This window comes from Triticum aestivum, chromosome 1D (genome assembly GCF_018294505.1).
Source record: "Triticum aestivum cultivar Chinese Spring chromosome 1D, IWGSC CS RefSeq v2.1, whole genome shotgun sequence".
NCBI classification, from domain to species: domain Eukaryota; kingdom Viridiplantae; phylum Streptophyta; class Magnoliopsida; order Poales; family Poaceae; genus Triticum; species Triticum aestivum.
In genome coordinates this window covers 222,730,879-222,753,473 of record NC_057796.1, presented here as the reverse complement: position 1 = coordinate 222,753,473, position 22,595 = coordinate 222,730,879, and the positions used below count along the sequence as shown (strand labels likewise).

The window sequence follows — 22,595 nt, the reverse complement described above, 5'->3', positions numbered from 1 at the left end:
GAATTTTTCTGGGGGAAATAGAAGAAATCTACTAAAGCAATGCAAATAAGAGGAAACTCACAAGGACAAGGTTGTCAACCAAGTACTAGCTCAAATCACAAGGTCAAACAAGGGCAACATCAAGATCTAGCAACACACAAACGAAAGAAACAACTAGGTAGTTCATCCCCAAATCTCTATGAAAAGTGGATGGCTTGAGAGATAGTTCATCCCCAATTCGATGAGAGAAGGGCTTAATATTCCAAGAGGAATCTTCTCTCGTAAGTGGCCTTGAATTCCTAGAGGAATTTTCTTCTGTAAGATGTCTTGATCTCCAAGAAAGAGGTAGATGGATCAAAGCTCTCTCAAGTTCATAGTTTGTACTTTCCTAACCCTAGATCCGACCTAATACTTTCTTTCTTGTACATAACTTTTACTGATTAATACAATTTACCGTAGAACAATTGTTCTATGGTTTTGGGGTAAGAAATTTCTAGATCCTACCTAAGGCGCGGTTTATATAGTATAGGGACGAAGGGGTGGGTGGGAGAGAAAGGGCTAAAAATGAGATGGAGGGAGGTAGAGAGATGATGTCTTGTAAGTGCACATGGTTTAGTTGTAGATGTTTCGAAGTAAGAGTGTCGACCTAACAGAGAGTTGAGGAAATGGTGTTCTGCCTCCTCTATAGGTTTATGAGAATGTGCCTACGTGTTATTTTAAATCTCAAGCAAAAACAATGTGAAGTTGGAAATATCACAAGAGTGTCTGAGAAAGAAGTAAAGTGCGAAAAGTAATTACTAAGAACAAGAGAGTAATGGAAATGATGGAAGCTGCAATAGGGTTGAAGGCATTCTGACAGAGTCTGAATCCACCACTGGTATTTATGTTACTAAATTGTGCGAAAGCACAATTCTGGTTCAAATATCTAATCCTATGTTATGTGTATACTGTGTGGGCGGAGCCAATAATAAGATAACTGTATGTCGTTGTCGCTCTATATCACTCACACAACCACCATCCCTCCAATACTCGCTGACGAAGCAAGATGGTGATTAAGGGTCTCCCCGTGGATGTGACATAAAGCATATGGGTCCTTGTTATTCTTGTACCAAAGATCCGCTAAGGAAAGAGGTTTCTTATGTCAATGTTGTACCTCTAGTCCCCACATCATAGTGGTAGTAACGTCCTTCAAGTCCACAAGCGTTGAATGGTATGCATTCGACATTCACATAGCATCAATCATATAGCATGAATCCAATGTTTTATCGGCATTCGGTTCATATAAATACTAGGGTTCCTCCATATCCCCCGAGAACTAGAGAACTACTTGGACATGAAGACACAAAACATCATAGAGGTGTTCAACATTAGGGTTTTGGATTATAACGAGATGAATAGAGAAGTCGATGTCGAGGATGTTGTTGTTGATGATGATTCATGTTGTCGTCGTCATAATTGAGGCTATGACACGGTGGTGTCCCTTTGTTGATTCCCCTACGGAGGTGAGGTTTTTGACTTTTGTTTCATTGTTTGGGGCCTCTCTATTCATCACATCTAAGATTTGATCACACGAAATGGCAGTAGTCAACTAGGGGGAGAAGGAGGCGTGCGGCACAACTGATGGTACGAGCGGTATGGCCGTACCATGCACCGTCTTCTCTTCTGGAACACCAGAAGCGGCTTCGTTTCTTCCCACATGCGCATCTCTTCGTATGGAAAGCTTTTGTGTGTCCAATTAGCATATCTTATGCCCAAAAATAGGTATTTTCCAATCAATCCTCAAAATCTCCTGCCTCTTTGCACCAGTGCAAAATACGCTAGTGGTAAACCAATTTTACTGAATTTCAAATTTAAATTCAAATTTTTTTGCAAATGGCAACATAAAACAAATTGCCGCCATATATAAGATGTGATGATAATTGTGACGTAAAGTAATGTCGTCACGAGCTACTAGACCCACATGTAAGAATACGCGTCAGCACCATCTGGACCTGTGTGTAAGTAGCCATGCCAGCATCTACTAGGCCCATATGTCAGTAACATTGATCGATCAAACCAGACACATTGATTGCTAGCGACGTATTATCGTCGCTGGAACTATATTACGTCAAAAACTCCGCTGGTATAAGGTGACGTTTTGGACTTCTGTGACAGAACAAGAATTGTCACCTAAGGTACGATAAGGCAACGAAAAAAAGTGGTGCCGTCAAGATCACATTTTTGTGACAGGACTTCTGTGACGATCAATCACTAGTGCATTTTTCGAGACGAAAAATGATTTTGCATGACACAAGTGGGTCTCCGCAAACAAACATTGATTTCTAGTGTCGTCAGAGAGGAAGAATATGAGGATGAAACGACGATGACGCATGCGGTTATTGAAGATGACCAACATGCAGAGGAGCATGTTCTCAATTTCAAGTGATCAATCAAGCGGCATCAAGTGATGAATCAAAAAAGGGCACGAGGGCATATGATGCTTATGAACGACTACTTTGTCTTGGATGTGTTGTTCGAGTACTTTTTCCGCTGTCAATTTTGGATGAACCAAATTGTGTTCCATCGCCTCTACAATGGTGTTCGGACCTATGATGACTACTTCATCTTGAAGAAGGATGCAGTCGAAAACATTGGATTATCCGGTTAACAAAAATGCACAGCTGCATTGAGGATGCTTGCATATGGCATTGTTGTAGATCTGTGGAATGGGTACCTCCAGATGTTCAAAACCACATGTCTTGAAGTCATAGTCAAGTTTGCTACTACAGTGGTCAAGGTGTTTGGAATGGAGTACTCAAGAGGACCAATTATCAAAGGCACCGTACGGCCCATGGCATTGTCGGAATCAAGAGGGTGCCTAGGTACGCCCGGATCCCTCGACTGCATGCACTGGAAATGGAAGAATTACCCATATGCTCTCCAAGGGTAATATAAGGTCGTTGCAAGAAGCATGCCATCATTCTTAAAACAGTTGCATCACAAGACCTCTAGATTTGGCACTCTTTCTTTGAGATATCCGGATCGCACAATGACATCAACATGATGCAACAGTCTCCATTGTTTGCAAGGTTGTGTGCAGGATAAGCTCCTCTGTGCAACTATACCAACAACGATCATGAGATATTGTCTTTGTGATGGTATCTCCGAGCCAACGGGTGAGAAAAAAAGAACTCACTTTGCCCAAAGGCAAGGAGCTAGAAATGATATGGAGAGAGCATATGGAGTGCTCCAAGCCCTTTTTGCAGTTGTTTGAGATTTGCAAAATATAGGATCCAGAGCATTGTGGGAGATGATAACAGCTTGTGTGATCATACACAATATGATTGTGAAAGATGAAGGTGACAAAGTTCGCCACGGTCTAAACTTTGGGTAGATGGGTAATCCTATCCAACTTCCATAGCAGAATCCGGCGACGTTTAAGGATTTTATCCAAATGCATCAATAAATTCACCATTGAGCAACTCATGAGCAATTTCAGAATGATCTGGTTGAGCATTTATGGGTACTTCAAGGGAGAAACTAAAAAGTATGTCTAAATAAGTTGAATTCATCTGAACTATTTTATTAGAAAAGTTCATGTTTGGATTATAATATTCATACTCGAATTACCGTTCCATTGAAATATTTGCACACCATGGTTATGGACCAATGATATTTATCTTCAATTATTTTATTAACGGCTCCAGATATAGTAGAAGAAAAAAACAGAGTACGTGCGTATGCCACCTCGTGCAAAGAGGTAAAAGGCCCACGCCAATGACACCCCAGATAAACCATAATGTTCGGAACTGTGCAATTTGCATACTTCCTTCGTTCAGAAATATAAAATGTTTTGGATATCTTAATACGGACTATATACGGACTGAAATGAGTGAACACACACTTATGTATATACATGTGTACATACATCAGATTCAGGGAAAAGGTTAGAATATCTCATATTTGTGAACAGATGAAGTATTTACTAAATAATGACATCGCACAAGTGAATATACTATGAGTAAAAAATGTACTTTTGAGTATATGTAACCTGTCATATATTACCAAAATCCTAGCATTGATTATAGGGGGAAGACCAAACAAAGCAACTGAACTATCATGGTTACTAATCATATAACCAATGGCAAATGAAGATGTATGCAAATCGCTTCACCGCTTAGAACATTGCACTAAGCTAACCGGGTACCGATAAATAAACCAGCTTCAACCAATGCCTTGGACGTTGCCATCGTTTTCCCTTGCTTTCTGCCAAGAAGTGAATGAATACCTAGTGAGTAGTGACTTGCTCTTTTTGGTTGCTTTTTGTCATGTTGCGACATGCTTGGTGTCTAGAGAGGCCTTGTGTTAACCAACAGCCAGTTGAGAGAATTGCCACTCAAGAAAGGGGAAACCTGCAAATAGTCGTAACTCGTACTTTAGTGGGGCAATTATTCCAAGACGATGAGGTTGGTTACTGTAGGAAATTATGTTAGTTAAACATGAAACTGTCGTCCTTTAGGAGATTTCATGATGCAAGTTCAAGTATTCCTTCTCATGCACAATAACTCCGCTCTTCGTCAAGTAGGTTTAGTAACAAACTGGTCTCAAGTATCTAGAGCTCACCTTTTCCCAAACTTGTTCATGGTATTCATTGACCCAATTTATCTCCGAAGGTGATAGCAAGGGTAAGTCAATAAGCTTTCTCTGAAGTTACAAAATAAGAAAATAATCAGAATTTCATGAATAATGTGCTTAAGCTGGACAATAATAACCAACAAAACCAGCAGGTATAACTAAAAAATGATCAATAGATGTAATGAAAATTTGGATTGTCAGGATGCATATCAAAGACCATACATTCAGGCAGGGGCTGAGCCAAGAATAGGACATAGGGTGCCAATGAGATAATGATCAAAGAAGAGTGATAAAACAAAGATATATGAAGACATAAATATAGCATTCATATCAAATATAGCAATATATGTAAGAGCTATAACACAATGTAGGGTTGATATCAAATTATAGCAATATCTCATTTGCACTTTCATGAAATCATATATGTTTTGCTTATACAATAAAAAGCTACATTTCTGTTAGCTCAAGCGTAGCTCTGTGACTACCAAGCCCATTGAACAAGTCAAGAATCTCATTGGAGCTGTGGCGACTAATCTTCAGCAGGCTTGATCTCAATAACTCCCTCATGCATTCTCGTGATGAATCCTTGCTACACTGGTGGCAGTGCTTCTCTACTCATATGGACACAGACTTGGCTCTCGATCATTGCATTGGTATTGGTGGAACATATGGAAACAAAGAAATGAGATGGTATTCCAAAACACTGCTTGCACAGTACATGTCCGTTTCCAAAAGCTTCGGCTCGAAGCGAGGGAATGGGTGGATGCGGGCAAGCGAAGGCTAATGACACTAGTCGAATGACCTTTAGAACCCGACTAGGCTGACATGTTGTATTTTACAGACTCACTAATCTCATCCCCTTCTTTTAAATTTTAAACTTTATTCTTCCTATCGCAATGAAAAGCAGTCACACTGCATTTCGTCAAAAGAAAAAACTCATCGGAGATCTTTGCATCTATTTCCTTCTCATGCAGACGATCATGTAATTCAGGAGAAAGTTACCTCCCTTTTCTTTCAACACGCAACAACTGACAAGTAGATACTAACTACTCCCTCCATTCCTAAATATAAGTCTTTTTACAGATTCCAATGCGGACTACATACGAAGCAAAATGAGTGAATCTGCATTCCAAAATATGTCTATATACATCCGTATGTACTCCCTCTATTCCTAAATATAAGACCTTTTAGAGATTCCACTATGAACTACATACGGATGTATATAGACATACTTTAGAGTGTAGATTCACTCATTTTGCTCCATATGTAGTTTATAGTGGAATCCCTAGAAGGTCTTATATTTAGGAACGGAGGAGTAGTTCATATTGGAATCTCCAAAAAGACTTGTATTTAGGGACAGAGGGAGTAGTAATTATGTCTGTCTAACTGTCCACAGTTTATTAATATAACTCGAGACTTAGTCCTTGATTATATCTAGGGGGCTGTTTGGGTCAATTGCCTGGAGCGCCCAGCCAAAAAATTGATGTTGAATGCGCCTTGGAGAGCTGTTTGGACGGACACCAAATTTTTGGTGTGCCCAGCTCTCCACCTTCGCTAGTTCACCTCTGCGGCATCTTTTTGGTCAGACAGGGGCGGCCAGAACGTCCGCCAATTATTTGGCGTTCCCCGGATTGGCAGGGCCAGCTCTGGCGCAAGCCAAACAAAATCTAACTGGTAGGTAGCAGCCGCAGTGGTCGACAGTTTATGGAACGACCCATGGCGCAACAATGGAGTGATTCAAGTCAAGTCACGTACTTAAAGTACATATATATGCGTGAACCTCCATTGAGCCAGCTACTAATTACTCAATTAATACATACGTATGTACTTAAACTAGCTAATACTAATACCTGGTGAAAATCGTTGAGGGGACCTATTGGTTGAGGTTACCAGTCACTGGAATAATACTGGGGAACTTTTTAAGGTGATATCTTTAAAAGATGTATTGTCAGCTTGATTACTGACTGTTCAAATTAGAATTATTATTTGTATTCATATCACTATCTATAAATTTCATCGACAGAAAAATTGGAATAAATAAAATGCATGGGTACCTGAATCGGAACAAAAGTTAGTTTCTCAAAGCCCAGGTATGAGATGCCGCCAAAAGAATTGGCTAAATTAACCTCCTTCACCAGAAGCAGATTCTGCAAGGTTCAAAAGTATAAATAAATACTTGCAGTACTAACTTTCAACTGAACAATCAGCACATAAAATATTGAAGATTGACATGAGCACCAAATAGGAAAACTAACCTCGATACGAATGCCAAATGAATTGTCTTCATAATAACCAGGTTCATTGCTTACAATCATGCCCTTCTGTAAAGCTGTCAAGTTTCCATATCGATAGCTTATGCTCTGCGGGCCCTCATGGACGTTGAGTGCAGCTCCAACTCCATGACCTGTGCCTGAACCAGGGACAAACATGCTCCAGAACTTACATGCATTCCATTTAGAAGACCAGTCAAACCAATAGTTGGTATATAGATGATTCAGGGCCAGAGATTTATGTGCTCAGAGAAGGTACCATGTCTGTAATCAAGCCCAATCTTCCAGAGAGATGATCGTGCCAGAACATCTAGCACAAAACCTGGAGTTCTTTCTGGAAATACTGCCTGATCTAGAGCTATATGGCCCTGTGCCAACAAATTCCATTACTTGCATAAGGTATTGAGAACAAAGAAGTGAAGTATTTGAACATACTCTACTATTCATTCCTCAAAAAAAAAACTCTACTACTGAAGTACAGAAAACAATACATAAAATAGCTCACTGTTGCTGACACGTGTAGTCTTAAGAGAAATTACACACCTGCAAAACCCTTGTGAAGCATTCCTTCTGCCTCGGGGATGGCTCACCAAAATGAACTGTCCTTGTAATGTCAGTCGTTCCATCAACATATTGAGCACCACTATCTAACAAAAAGAGATTGTCACTTCCAACAGAACTGCAGCTATCCGGAGTTGGTCTGTAGTGTATTATAGCACCATTTGCACCATAACCTGCATGTAAAAAAATGATTAATGGGTAAAAAAATCAAGAATTCTGGTCTCTCAATAGTGGGGACATCACACACTTGCAGACTGGAAGACATGGAAGAGTCAAGGGTGTCATCAAGAACTAGATGTGTCCTTTCATCCCTATTTTGCGTGACAATCAAGCTTACCATAGCAAACATGAATATCATACTAAAGCGACAACGTACATAAAAACAGTATTTATACTGAAGCATATCATCAAAGTAGTAGTCCTTAATACAACAAAAGGAGTTGAACTTTTTTCTGAAATACAGTAGATTAAATTTGATGGAAAAGGACTCATCCCAGTGCCAAGAGGCCACATAAGTAAAAAGATATTGCATCACCCTACCCAGCATGCTGTCACCAACCGAGGCATAAGCACAAATGAACAATAATCATCCAAAGCCTTCTTTCGACACAATGAATCCAGACACGGCGCAGAAATGAGAGGAAACACCATAACACATAAAACTCAACAAATTAGTCGAGTAATCCGATGACAATTTGCTATTGATGGAAAAATGTGGGAATATACCACTAATAGTGTCGAAGCTTGTCTCTATAAAACCATCTTGCTTTCGGCGAAATTCAAGAAGATTTTCTGCAACTTGCACTTCTGTAAGAGCCACATTGTTACGAACTTCCTCCTCTATCCAGCACCAGAATTCTGCTAAAGCAGCAGCATCTCTGCAAGTGTATTACGCACCAGTGCAGGCAATGCTTGGGTCAGATGGCCCAGGATTAACAGAAACGCTGATACAGAAAAAAGATGGTGTGTGCTGAATATTGTAAGTGAAGTTTCTCTTTTTTTATGTTCACATGAGGAGAAAAAAAAATGAAGTGAGTATTGGTCACACTACTGCCTCTACATCAGTACAAACATAAAAGCTATCAAAGCGATTATTGTGATAGGTCAGAAACATCAAAAGACACGTTTATTAAGAAGCCACCATATCCATGAAACCTTTTCTGTGCATTTGCTACAGTAGAATACATCAGCATATGTTTCAGTACCATCAGTTCTACGAAATTGACATTTTATATTTTCTTAGAATAGTTTTGAACACAGGAAAACCCTGAATTCGTAAGTATGCTGAAACAATACCTTAGATGCGAGTTCTTCATTCCTCTAATTTCTGACTCATTTTTAACTGATTTGGCAAGGGTGACTGGTGAGGCTTTGTACAGACCGTTTAACTCCATATTCTGAACACCGCGCTTTTTGGTGGTCGGATCATCTGAAGATGCCTCTTTGCCAATTTGCCTCTCTGTCTTTCCTCTTTTTCTCATGTATCTGTCACAACCAGATCTAAATACACTGACTATGGCAGCATTCACACTTGAAGAATCCAACCACAGTTTTGCACCCTTTTCTGCCAGCCTACAGAAGAAAAACCACTCCCCAGTTCAGACAACACAACGGAACAGGAAAGAGGTAACTGCAGTGAAATAAAACGATTAGTAGTTAACCATTTACAATTATCCACTTGATAGTGCATCTAGTGCCCCCTAGTGAATTTTGATGATTAATGACAAACGATTTAACGGACTAATGTGTTTAGTGAGTGTACACAGGTGCATAGTCCCAAAGGATGTTGGTTTAACCTATGGATGTCTGACCCCTAAAAATGTTGGACACTGAAGACATGGTTTGCCTCTTGAAGACTTTATAGTAGCTTTTAGTGCCTCAGTGAGTCACTTTGGGTTTAGGGCAAACCGTACTATTAAGAGGGGTTGGATATCGTGGTTAATGGATGGAGCTTGCTGATGCTCAGTTAGAACCAACCAGATACACAGCATATCCTTTGAAATCTCTTTGAGATGCATTAGCTATGTTCGTTTACACCGGTTTTGAGATCCGCATCACCGAGGATGACCTCTATTGAGCGCGTTTGAGTCTTCAGTTTTCGCTGTGTACTCGGGGCGTGGTTCATCAAGTTCGGTGTCTCCGGTTGTGAAATCGGCGTCACACCGCTTAGCTTCTATCAGGATGTAGGAACCCAACGGTTTGGGGCTGCCCTAAGTGTTCGCTCTGTTCGAAGATCAGCGGTGTCAGTTAGGATCTCATCGTTGCCGGGATGAACCTATGTTGTGCCTTTGCTGCGGCCCTTTGTCTTTCGCTGTCGAGTTCCTCACACCGGTGTTTCCGGTTTGGCCATCAGTGTGGTCAAGATGAGGCTCTCGAAGGCAGGTTATTTCAGGCGTAGTGCTTCTGGTTCCTCGGTCGGTGAGTCTGCTAGGAAGGCGACGTTACCGTGTTGCGACTCTGTTGACACATCCTTCCGCTTTGCGCCTAGTGCCACAAAACTATCCGTTGTCTGAAAATCCAGCAGTGTCCGGTTAGGATCCCAGTGCCGCCATGTTGTGAATCGTGAAGCAAAACAGCTAGTTTTCTGAGCGGCCCATGAAAGGAACCGAACCCCTACGAGCTCAGGTAGACCCCCAGTGCAGTTATTACACTCTCATACTTCGTGTTCCCATTCCTCTATGCTCTTGAGCCCCGTCTTAAGAGAGGAAAACCATTGAGAGACAATAGTTGAGATTCGAGCCTAGATATCTTACTAGTTACTCTTGGAGATTTGGCCTAAAGCAAAGTTTGTACAGGTCCAGGGATCACCTCAAGATCCACCATGAGTGATCGGCTGAGTTCCTCGTGGACTTAGCTCAAGGAGAACAAGGTATAACCTCAGTGGTTTCAGAGCATAGAGCTCAGCCTCTCCAGAAAAATATATTGCCAATAACTTGAACTTCGGGAACTACATACGCTGTCTTCATTTCCCTACTCTTTGTGCTTGTTTTTATACTGGTTGGTACTTGCCTTCTGCCCTACATAAATCTCAATCTTTCGCTAGTTACAATTTTTAGTTTTCCCTTCAGCAGACTAGAACTAAGTGAGATGAAATTACAGAAGAAGTTTTTACTTCTTGCACTATCATACCCAAATAGTGGCTAATTGCTTTTCCAACATACGGATTCTCAAACACATGTTCGGTAGTTCAACCAATAAACAACCCAAATCCAGTAGGTACATACAAGACATGTACAACACCACAATATAATTGTTGTTTTTCTCCTTGCAGATTTCTTTACATGATTAGAGATTCATAGATAAACATGTTTCTAACTATACTTTTGCATCTTACTAAATTAATGTATTCATGAGTTCGACTCACCTTTGAGGCAGGGATGTGATTACATAGGTGATTTGAATGTGATGGACATAACGGAACCCCCGCTTTTTAACAGGCTATATAACTTACAAACTGTTATGATTGAAACTTCAAAAATATGCATTTGTTTGGCCAATTGTTTGGCCAAAACAAACAATTGACTTGATCAAGTGCCAAATCAAATACATGTGAATCTCATCTAACTCAAATCATAAAGCAAGAAGGTGCCATCATGATCAAAATCAGGAAGAAGGCAAAAGCTAGTGAACTACTCATCAACCATTCCAAACAGGCTGTCAAAAGCCAATGTAGGCATTAATTGATGAAAACAGAGACTTCAGGTGGTCCTGTGCCAGATTAAGTGCATATAGGTCTTACTTCTCAAAAGATAATTGTTGTTTTCCTGAATAGGGTATGAAGATGTATGCAGCTGCTAGGGCACAGGGTGGGAACTATGAAGCTCATAAGTATGCAATTCACATAATCCAAACATGGTATTTCATATTTTCCGTATTTGGCAGGAAAATAGAAAACCTCAGTCCAACATAGAGTACAGGCCTTTGCAGTAAATATTCAATGTTCCACACTTCATTCGCCTTAAGGCTGTATTAAACCTTGATTGACTTCCGTGCAGATGAATTACAAACTGATTAGAATAATCAGATCACATTGTTTCCAAATTTTGAGATGACAAACAAATATAGGTAAATTGCATAGACTGCATTGATACGAAGATACAGTAAGGAACTGCACATTCAAAGCCAGACACCAAGCTATGTAAAATATTCTTTGGTAAAATTTACCTTTCTACATCAAATAAAATTGCTTCATATGATTTTAACTTTACTCCAGCTTTCTTGAGGTGCTCCAATACCTCCTCAGATACTTTGTTGCTATCTACAAATAATGTAGCAGTGCTCATCTCCACAGTCAAGTAGCTATAGAATACAGGTGAATGTGGAACATCACTTCCTCTCTGCATTCAATTGTGGTGTCAACCATCAGTTTTGTGGAAAGTGTATTAAACAAAATGCAACAATATTTAACAGGGTTAAAAAGCGCAAACGTCCTTGTACTTTTCAGTTGTCATCAGATGTTGTACTGCTAAAACATCAGGAATTACTTATTGCATAGTAAGTCTTTGAAAAATGCAGAATATTGTAGATTATCATGCAACCACGATTATCAAAACAATAAAAGTATATACTTATAATGCCAAACAGGGAGCACAAAGTGGTAAGTAGAACAGTCAATTGACCTGTACTAAGCATTAGTTACCAATTATCAAAGCACGTATACGGTAATAACATTGGGAAAAAATGCATGACTAGTAACAGTATAAAATCATGCGATGCTTTTGAATCCAGCATTTGAAGTAGCTGTCTATAACATGCGTCTATCATGTAAGGGATTGGAAGTGAAATTATTACATATGAGAGAAAATAAACATGCGGAGTTTCAGGTTCAGAAGTAATCCATCTTAAACTGCAGGATGCTCATAACCAGCATACCATGTCAAAGTAATGGTGACAGCTAAATCTTACCATGTTTAACAACCATGCAACCTCATCAAGCATTGAAATAACCACAGTGTCACACCCATTTTCATCAAGCTGTGATCTGACAAAAGATAACTTCGATGCAACGTCAACACCAGCATACTTGATGGCATGCACCCTGGTAGGTTCGTTTGGGGGCGCTGGCCTTGATTCTCCCCATATCTCATCAACCAGGTTAAAATCTCTAATCAAAATTAACTCATGATTCTTGTCAGAAATAGCAGCCTTCAATTCCTCAGCAGCATCAGATGAGAAAAGGAACTGCATCCTTCAAGCAAACAAAGAATAGAGGATTAGGCCAAGAATACAATAACATAAACAAAGTGCAGAGTCGTCAACATATCAAATAATCAATGGGGAGTAATTATGGAATGTATGTGCCATGAAACACACTTAAGCCTTAATCAAAATTTCAGCATAGCGTCTTGTACGTGTAACAGAAAGAATACAAGAGAACATACAGGTAAGAATGTAGTAAGATTTAAGAGTAAAAGTAAAAGAGTTGGTAGATACGTAACTACTGCTGTATTTTTTACTCAAAAAGTTAGCTTATGGGATCTTACTAGTATCACAAATCTCAAAATTAAAGTTGCATAACGGGGCAGTATGAAGAAAATAAGATTACATTCACGATATGATATTGCAATTACAGCTAACCAAATCATGACTTCACTTATGATATCCTTGAATCACTTAATGAAATGGTCAGGTAATGTTAAATCGTGATCCGGATTCTACTGCCGTGTTGGGCACGGCATCGTCTCATGATAAACGTAGGAGTGGTGTAGGGCTTTACGTTGACGTCGACATGTACAATTATAGCTCGTTTTCTTATCCTCCAAGACCCTTATATACTGCCATCTATATATACTGTCGGCGTTCTGGGAACGGGGGTCCCCAGACTTGCCTGCCTGCGGCCCACGGCGTGGCTAAGTCAGCAGGCCGTACGGCCCATCTTCATCAACAAGGCATCCAAGAGCTTCGCGAGAGGCCAAGCCTCGCGAGGCGGGCGACGCAAGACCTCCTCAGGAGTGGCCTAGTCAGGCAGGCTCACGAGGAGCGGAGATATCAAGGCGGGGCAAACCTCACGAGGCTCTCGTGACGTGAGTCATGACGATTGGCGCCAGGCAGGCGCCAGCGCACGCAGCGTCCTTGTTTCCTCTTTGGTGCTAAGGAGGCCAGCACAGGCGAGGAGTACCGAGGCATCAGGCAAAGGTTGCTATATCGGTGCAACGAGACCAAGACCAGGAGGACGGCAAGGCGGAGGTCATCGTGGAGCCCAAGACGGCGTCACCACCAGAACCTTTCGCAGGCGAAGACCACTTTTGTCAGGATAGCTTGTACTAGCTGTCCCCCTTCAAATTTGCCCGCCGTTGTTGGCTCCCTTCCCGCTCAATATTTGGGAAGAGGACCAGGGCCTATATAAGTAGAGCTAGCCACCACAGTAGGGGCATCGAGCGGTTCACCCAGATCTCACCCGCTAAGTCACTAAGCACAAGAACACCTCAACCTCAGGAGGCTGTTCTTCCCTCTGTACTGTTCATCATCAGCCCAAGAGGCAATCCACCACCACCACACTGGAGTAGGCTATTACACCACAACGGTGGCCCGAACCAGTATAAATCTCGTGTCTTCTGTGTTGCGAGTTCGTCGAGTTCGTCCGCGAGATCTTAGCGAGCTAGGGCGTAGATCGGTAGGAGGGAAAGACTTCGCGCGCACCCCAGTGTTCGAACCTTAAGGGTTTGCCGGAACCTCACATCCGACATTTGGCGCGCCAGGTAGGGGTGCGCCGTAGCTTCCCTTCCATCAGTTCGTCGCTCCATCGCTCCGTCGTCTCCATGGCAGACGCTCGCCGTGCTCGAGCTGAGCGTTGGGCTGCCCTCACCGCCCGCGTTGCTCAGACGGCTCCCGTCGGCGGGCCACCTCGTCGTTCTCCGTCTCCCGCCGCCAACGCTGCCACTGGCCCGGCGGGGAACGAGCAGCAGGCGTCCTCGCTGCATCCTTCGGTGCGGCAGGACGGCCGCACTGCCACTCCATCGCTGACCCCGGCCGGTTCTTCGTCTCACGCTCATCGCGCTCCCATGGAGGCACGGGCCGCGCTCCTCGCCGCAAACGAACTCCTGCGCTACCGCTCGGTCGACGACCTCTACGAGGAATGGCTCGACCGCGTCGCCGAGCTCGTCCGCGCCGTCCCTCTCTCTACCTCACCCTCAGCCAGCCACGGGCGATGAGGCTCATGGCGCGCCTCCGCCACCTCTGCCCCAAGACGGTGCCTTGGCACCAAGGCGCGCGGCCCCACGGCATGATCCACCACGCCCGGTGCCCGCGCGCGAAGAAAGAAGCTGCCAGGAGATCCCTCGGCCGCGAGAAGCTGCGCCCGCGCTTCCCGCGCCACCTCGTCAAGACCGCGCGCCGCCCGCAGCGGCGCCGCGTGGACCTCGTCAAGACCAAGCCCCTCCCGAAAGCGGGCCCCAGCAACCACGGCTGGCTGCCGCGCCTTCACCCCCGAGCTGCGTAGCGTCGCCTGGCCAGGCAAGTTCAAGCCGGATCTGCCTCCTCGCTACGACGGCACCGCCGACCCCGCGGAGTTCCTGCAGCTCTACGAGCTGAGCATCGAAGCAGCCAACGGCGATGAGAAAGTCATGGCGAACTGGTTTCCCATGGCTCTCAAGGATGGAGCCCGCTCCTGGCTTCTGAACCTGCAGCACGGCTCGATCTCCTCCTGGGACGAGATGCGCGACCGCTTCGTCGCCAACTTCCAGGGCACTCACGACCCCCCTCCAGCCGCGGGTGACCTGCGCCGCATCAAGCAACAACCAGGAGAGACCATCCAGAAGTACATCCGGCGTTTCAACAACACCCGCCTCAAGATCCCCAAGGTCACGGACGAGGCCATCATCTCCGCGTTCTCTGACGGCGTCCGCGACGTCAAGATGAAGGAAGAGCTCGCTATCCACGAGGAGTTGTGCACATCTCAGGAGCTGTTCAACCTGGCGACCAAGTGCGCAAGAGCTGAGGAGGGGCGCCTCTCTCTCCTTGAGCTGCCAGCTGCAGGAGCAGAGGAGAAGAAAGCCAAGGCCAAGGACGTGAAGCGCAAGGAAGCAGCAGTGCTAGCAGCGGAGCCCGACACCAAGCGGAGCAAAGATCAGCCCGAGTCATCCAAGAACAGCCGACCGTTCTGCGCCTTCCACAACCTGAACACCCACAACACCAGCGACTGTCAAGAGCTCAGAGCCATACGAGAAGGACGCTTCGGTCGACGCCCCGAGCGCAGCGACCGGGGCTACGGCCGTGGAGGCGGACGCTGGGACGACCGTGGCCCGCGCCAGGAATGGCGCGACAGGCCTCGTGAGGACCGCTGGCAGGACCATCCTCGCGAGGGGCCTGGAGGGACCAGCCTCGTGAGGATCGCCCCCAAGGCAACGCCGGTCTTCCCCCGCTGCCGCCACCAAGAAGGAACGACGACCACCATCAGGACGAGGGGGCTGGGGGTTTCCAGGAGCCGTGCGCAATTGCCTGCATCTTGGGCGGCGCCCAGGCCCCATCCTCTCAACGCATCTTCAAGCAGTTTGCTCGCGAGGTGAACGCGGTGCTCCCCAAGCTCGAGGCCACGCGCCCGCTCAAGTGGTCCCAATGCGCCATCACTTTCAACTCGGCAGATCAGCTCAAGTGCGCGGCCACCGCTGGCGCCCTCCCTATGTTGTGTTCCCCAGTCATCAGCAATGTGCAGGTTACCAAGACCCTCATCGACGGCGGCGCAGGGCTCAACGTCCTGTCCGTCGACACGTTCGACAACCTCCAAGTGCCATATGAGCAGCTCCAGCCTACCAAACCTTTCTCAGGAGTGACCGACGGTTCCACCACACCGATAGGGCAGGTCCGCCTGCCTGTCACCTTCGGAGAGCGCAAGAATTACCGCACCGAGCTCATCGACTTCGACGTCGCGCACATCCGCCTGCCGTACAACGCCATCCTCGGGTATCCGGCCCTGGCCAAGTTCATGGCAGTCACCCACCACGGCTACAACGTCCTCAAGATGCCAGGAAGCGGAGGAATCATCACGGTCCCATGTGAAGAGAGAGATGCGGTGTGCTCCCTTGAGCGCGCCTTCCAAGCTGCAGCAATCGACGACCCCGACAACAGAAGTGAGGGCCCTCCGGAGGCCATCCCCAAGAAGAAACAGCTGCGCCGCGCAGGACCTCAGGAGGATGGCGACGCGGCAGGAGCCTCATCAGGATCAGCGTCCGTCCCAGGGGCGCCTCCCTCCATCGCATAGGAAAGCGCACCCGGCGCCCTCCTTGGACAGGGCTCGGGGGCTCTCTTCTGGAGGGCCTCAGACCTTGCCAACCTCACGAGGGAGGCGTTTGGGCACCACTTGGAGGCGTGCTTCGCGGCACGTGTCCCTCAGGAGAGCACAGGGCAAGGGGTGCCCACCACTCAGGAGTTCATCACCAAGACCACTCAGGAACTGCAAGACGCAAGAGCCATGCGCGGCGACAGCCGCTCACGAGGCGCAGCTCCCCATCCTGGCGAGGATGCTGGGCTGCGAGTCTGCATCGACGTCTCCGGGCTCAACAGGGCCGCATCTCAGGAGCGCTTCTGGCCATCGCGTGTGGGCCGCTACGAGGGCCCGCCACACAGCTACGTTCGCATGCCCTTCGGCTTGCCGAGCGTGGCGTCAACCTATCAGCGCATCATGCGGCGAGTCCTGGCGGCTCAGGAGGCCAGGTACCACGCCGTCCTGGAGGAAATGGAGACGGTCTTCAGGGAACCTCCCGAGCCCCCAGAGCCTCCCGAGGCTCAGGGCTCCGGTGGCTCATGAGGAGTCATTTCTTTGACGTACGCCTTCAGCTGCACCAACTCTACTTCGTCTACAGAACCAGGTGACATTTTCCAAGCTCGTTTAGCTGGGAGCGCCCCTCGGGCTGCATTATTCCCAGGCCACGTGGGTCCGTCCCTGCGGCATGTATCCCTTTTGCTTATGTCTTTAGCTTACCTTGCTGGGGGCGCCCCTCGGGCTGCATCATCCCCAAGCCGCTCGGGCCGGACCCAGTGGCATGTATCTTCCTGCATTTCCCAAGTTGAGTTGCTTTCCATGCTTAACCTGCTTACGGCTATCACCTACTCGACCATCACCTCCCACGGGGGCCTTCTCACAGGCACGGCGCTGGTGCATTGTCCGTCCCTGCCACGTCGACAAATCTGAGCGGCCGAGCTTTGGCTCGCGGCACGCCCCGCGCACGTCACCTCACCAGGCCCTCAGTGCCTTCACTTCATCCAGAGCAACCAACGGCAGGCTGACAGCTGTAACGGCAAACCATGTTTCTGCTTGTGCCTGTTCACAGGGATCCCATGGGAAGGATAGCAGGCGGCACCGCGAGTCTCCTTTTCTCTCGTGCAATTCGCTTGCGCGTTAAAAGGGGGGCTCCTGCATCGCGACTCAGGAGCTCTTACTGGCTCTCCAGCCCTCACCCCCTGGCCTTGACCACGGCATCGCGACCTGGCATACCAGCGGCGGCTGAGCTCGCTCGAGGGCCGGGACCTGAGGACGCAGAGCACTAAGGAGAGCATGGGGAGGGAAACTCGTATGGGCCGGCCTGGCTATGCCACACAAGTTGGCGCGCAGGCCTAGCGCACCATCAGGAATCGCCATGAAATCAACAAGATAAGTCCCGCCCTCGGATCGGCTAAATGTTTGGGCCTAATGGTCACTCACGCCTTGCCGCAACCCCGTTGCGGCCACGTCGACTCCCTTTCTCGCTTTACCATGGCTGCTTGAGCGCTAAGGGGGACCTCCTGAGCATCGCGCCTCAGGGGCTCTTACTGGACCTCGGGCCGCACACCTCCTGGCCTTGACCACGGCACGCGACCTGGCATACCAGTGACGGCTATAGCCTGCCTAGAGACCGGGACCTGCCAGCGTAGAGCAACAAGCTATCGCGAGGAAAGAAAGGGGGGACCGAGCCTTAACGGGACATGCGTTCACCAAATTCTCATAACAGGGAAGATAGGCACAAAAGACATTACAGACCCTTACATGTCCCCACGGGGTAATTCATGATTCTTCGCAGGGAACAAAAGCTAAAACTAAGGGGGATCCTATCTACACCCTCCCGTGGCAGACGCCATCATCAACAGTGGGCCACGGGAGGCCGGCGCCAACCCCATCCAGATCAGCGGCGGCGACGGCCGGACGCTGCGGCTCTGCTCCGAGTGCGGCGAGAGCTCGGGGGCACGTAGCTGTCATCGCTCGTCTCCGGAGTCTCATAGAGCTCAGGAGAGCTGCTGGACTCCCAAGGGCTGCTGCTGCTGGAGTGGCCGCGAGCGGAGCGCGCGCCAGCTTGACGCTCCTCTCCGGAGCAACACTCCAGGCGGCGGCCCTCAGCATCAAAGACCTTGAAGAAGAGCGTGGAGACGCCGTCGAACTCAAAGTGGATCGCGAGGGCACCCCTCGCACGGCAGACCCGCGCGATCTCGCCCCAGCCGCGAGTCATGAAGATCTTGCCGACGGGGACCGCTTCGATCTCTGCTCCGGTCGCCGGAGCGCTGCAGTCGGCGTGCTGCAACCAGAGCTCGAGAGGCCCCCTCGGCGGCATCACGTCGGAGAAGAACTGCGGGAAGCGGATCCAGGAGCTTGGAGGCATCGGCGCCCACAGCACCAACTTGCGCGAGGAGTCCGCGGCGTGGATTCCGGGGGAGACGGTACGCGTCGCCGTGGCGCGGCGACCCCGGACGCGGCGTGGGCGGCGCTGCTTGTCGCTCCGTCCTCCTGAGCCCTCGGCTCGGGCATACAAGGGTAGCGGATACCCCGGAGGAGGCCGCTCGCAACAAGGCCTCGCCACCACCTGCATCGCCGCTTCATCACGACGGTGGACCGACCTCTTCTTCGGCGGAAGTGGCCCCGGGTCATCCCGGGGAGCCTTTCCCTTCCCTTCGGCAGAAAACCTTCGGATAGGCGCCATTGTTGTTAGCAGTGGAGTAAGGAGGAAGAAGCAAGCAAGCGAGAAAGAGATGGGCGACGGGAGCTCCGCCCCCCTTCCCATTTATAGTGGGAGAAGGCCAACCGGCGCCTCCCACGGTCGCAGGTAATGATGGTTTTCCTTGCATGTCGCAGGGATTTGTCAAGTCATGCAGTTGCCGAGGCAGCGTGGGGAAGCGGAGACGCCCACGTCCAATCAACCGCCACGCGTCAACCGAGGCCGCAGGCTTTTGGGGCCCGCGGTGCTCCGTACTTGACCCTTGGCTTCGCCGCGAAGCCAAGCCCGAGCGCACCTTGGGCCCGGGGGCTACTGTCGGCGTTCTGGGAACGGGGGTCCCCAGACTTGCCTGCCTGCGGCCCACGGCGTGGCTAAGTCAGCAGGCCGTACGGCCCATCTTCATCAACAAGGCATCCAAGACCTTCGCGAGGGGCCAAACCTCGCGAGGCGGGCGACGCAAGACCTCCTCAGGAGTGGCCTAGTCAGGCAGGCTCACGAGGAGCGGAGATATCAAGGCGGGGCAAACCTCACGAGGCTCTCATGACATGAGCCATGACGATTGGCGCCAGCGCGTGCAGCGTCCTTGTTTCCTCTTTGGTGCTAAGGAGGCCAGCGCAGGCGAGGAGTACCGAGGCATTAGGCAAAGGTTGCTATATCGGTGCAACGAGACCAAGACCAGGAGGACGGCAAGGCGGAGGTCATTGTGGAGCCCAAGACGGCGTCACCACCAGAGCCTTTCGCAGGCGAAGACCACTTTTGTCAGGATAGCTTGAACTAGCTGTCCCCCTTCGAATTTGCCCGCCGTTGTTGGCTCCCTTCCCGCTCAATATTTGGGAAGAGGACCAGGGCCTATATAAGTAGAGCTAGCCACCACAGTAGGGGCATCGAGCAGTTCACCCAGCTCTCACCCGCTAAGTCACTAAGCACAAGAACACCTCAACCTCAGGAGGCTGTTCTTCCCTCTGTACTGTTCATCATCAGCCCAAGAGGCAATCCACCACCACCACACTGGAGTAGGCTATTACACCACATCGGTGGCCCGAACCAGTATAAATCCCGTGTCTTCCTGTGTTGCGAGTTCGTCGAGTTCGTCCGTGAGATCTTAGCGAGCTAGGGCGTAGATCGGTAGGAGGGAAAGACTTCGCGCGCACCCCAGTGTTCGAACCTTAAGGGTTTGCCGGAACCCCACATCCGACATATACCCCATGCAGTAGCACCTAAAGACGGCATGTCGTCTCGTACTTGTAAACTCCATAATAGTGAGATTACGTCTTCGTGCGTCCGTAGTTTTTTCCCGCAAGGGTTTTCCACGTAAAAATCTGTGTCACTCGTTTTATATAACAAGTAAGAATTATAACTCCAAAGACAGCATGAAAACAATCCTCTAAAATAAAAATAAATTACTGCCAAATGATATCATCAATTGGCATGACAGAAAGCATACTCATAAAAGGTATTCATTTTGTAGAGTGAATTTGTTGATTATGTAGATTCTTATGCAGGTAAAATTATCATTTCACAGATTTTAGTAAGGGCGGTTATGGTCAGCAGGCCATGGAGAAAGAGAGAGCACAGAACAAAACAAAAGCTCACCGGGTCAATACCAACTCGAGAACCAGATGGTAAGACATCATTCAACCACTCAATAGTGGTTGGAACACCGTGATTTCCACTCCGCATTAGTGTCCAGTCATGGCTCAATTCCTTTTCAGCCTGCTCAACAGAAGAACAAAACATGAAGTGTTAACCGCATCCAAACCATATGTGCTGAAGAATTAAAAATTGCATCATCGGAATGAAGTACCTGGAGAAAATACCGGCCATCGGTCCAAAAAGCAGCATTATTTTTTGTGACCACGGCTGTACCAGCACTGCCAGTAAACCCAGTCAGGTAGGCACGTCTCATGAAGCATTCCGCAATGAACTCACTCTGAAATAAAAAGTAACGAAACAAGGAGGAGTCAGGGAGCATGCAGCATCATTGATACAAGAATAAACTGATGACTTTCTGAACACTATACAGCACTATTAGCTTCATCAGTTCAACAAACTGTGGAGACACTGCATAATATGGTATTGTGCTCTTATGTGTATTTACACTGATCATGATGTTCTGCAGCTGTAGCTCAATGCCACTTGCCAGTTCCACACGCCAAGTACATGGCTGATTTCACTAATACGCTGGGTGTATCAAGTATATATGCATGTGCGTGTGCCCCGTGCATAAAAGCGATTGCTCTAGCTGATGCCTATTTCCAGAAGGTCGTCGTATCAAAAGCAGTCCACAGGACACAACCCAACGAGCCTGAGATATCAAACGCTCGATCAGTATATGTTTCAAATTTTCAACTGATAGGTCAATACTCACCACTACTATTAATCACCGAGAGTTGCGTGAACAAAGAGATCCAGTAAGCTCCACGATTGGCACATGGTTAGCACCACACATATAGAAATGAACTATTCACTCAGGATCATCCGTGCCTAAATGGCGCGGAGTTACAACAACTAAACTAATTGTCTTATCAACACGGCCTCACTGGTGCATCATTTCTCCACTATCAACGAACCGAATCAGGAAAATGATAGCACTCATTTACAGCATTGATGGAGGTGGTGAACCTGGTGGGCATCCTGGGAGGGAACGATGTAGGCGTCGATTGCAATGTCCGGGCGCGCGAAGAGGCGACGAAGCGAGCGCAGCTTATCGTCCTCTCCGGGCGTGGGTGTGGAGGATGTCGAGCCACGGCGCTTGCGGAGCTCCGACGAGGAGAGGGCGACGACGCGGTCGTCCCCGCCCGAGGAGGCGCGGGAGGAGGAGGTGCTGGCGCTGGCGAGGAGGGAGCGGCGGGGGAGGAGGAGGCATAGGCGGCGGAGTAAAGGGGCTGTGGGAGGAGAGCGGCGGCCGAGGAAGGCGGCGGCGGCGAGGGAAGGGGAGAGGCGCGCGGCTTCGATCGCCATGGGCGCGGCCAGCGTGGGGACGGCGTGAAGGGAGTATAGGGAGATAAGGGAGCGAAGAGAAGAACGCCGAACGAGATACTCTAACGCGTGTTTTTTTTTAAGAGGCAACACAGTACAAAGCCCATAGGCTCACGCGAACATACACTCAACCTTATAAAGACACACCTCACTTTTTTAAGTATTGTGCAAACCGACACCCAAACCGCTCCCCTCCTCTCCCTCCCTCCCGCCGCTCGCCACTCCGGCGGCGGCGGCCACCTTCCTCCCGCCGTTCGCCACTCCGGCCACGGCGGCCACCATCCCCCCGCCCCCG

At 48.1% G+C, this 22,595-nt stretch overlaps 1 protein-coding gene across 1 annotated transcript; it reads right to left on the bottom strand.

The window, feature by feature from the left end:
* Positions 1-3,816: 3,816 nt before the first annotated feature.
* LOC123181101 (aminopeptidase P2) lies at positions 3,817-22,359 on the bottom strand. The gene is made up of 13 exons (XM_044593325.1): positions 21,944-22,359; positions 21,126-21,251; positions 20,915-21,034; positions 12,330-12,605; positions 11,589-11,761; positions 8,721-8,996; positions 8,151-8,302; positions 7,407-7,597; positions 7,123-7,231; positions 6,849-7,003; positions 6,648-6,740; positions 4,582-4,662; positions 3,817-4,370 (listed from the first exon to the last, which is right to left on the bottom strand). The coding sequence occupies exons 1-13, from the start codon at positions 22,280-22,282 to the stop codon at positions 4,308-4,310; spliced, it is 2,154 nt and encodes a 717-aa protein (XP_044449260.1). The 5' UTR covers positions 22,283-22,359; the 3' UTR covers positions 3,817-4,307.
* Between the last annotated feature and the right edge of the window lie 236 nt (positions 22,360-22,595).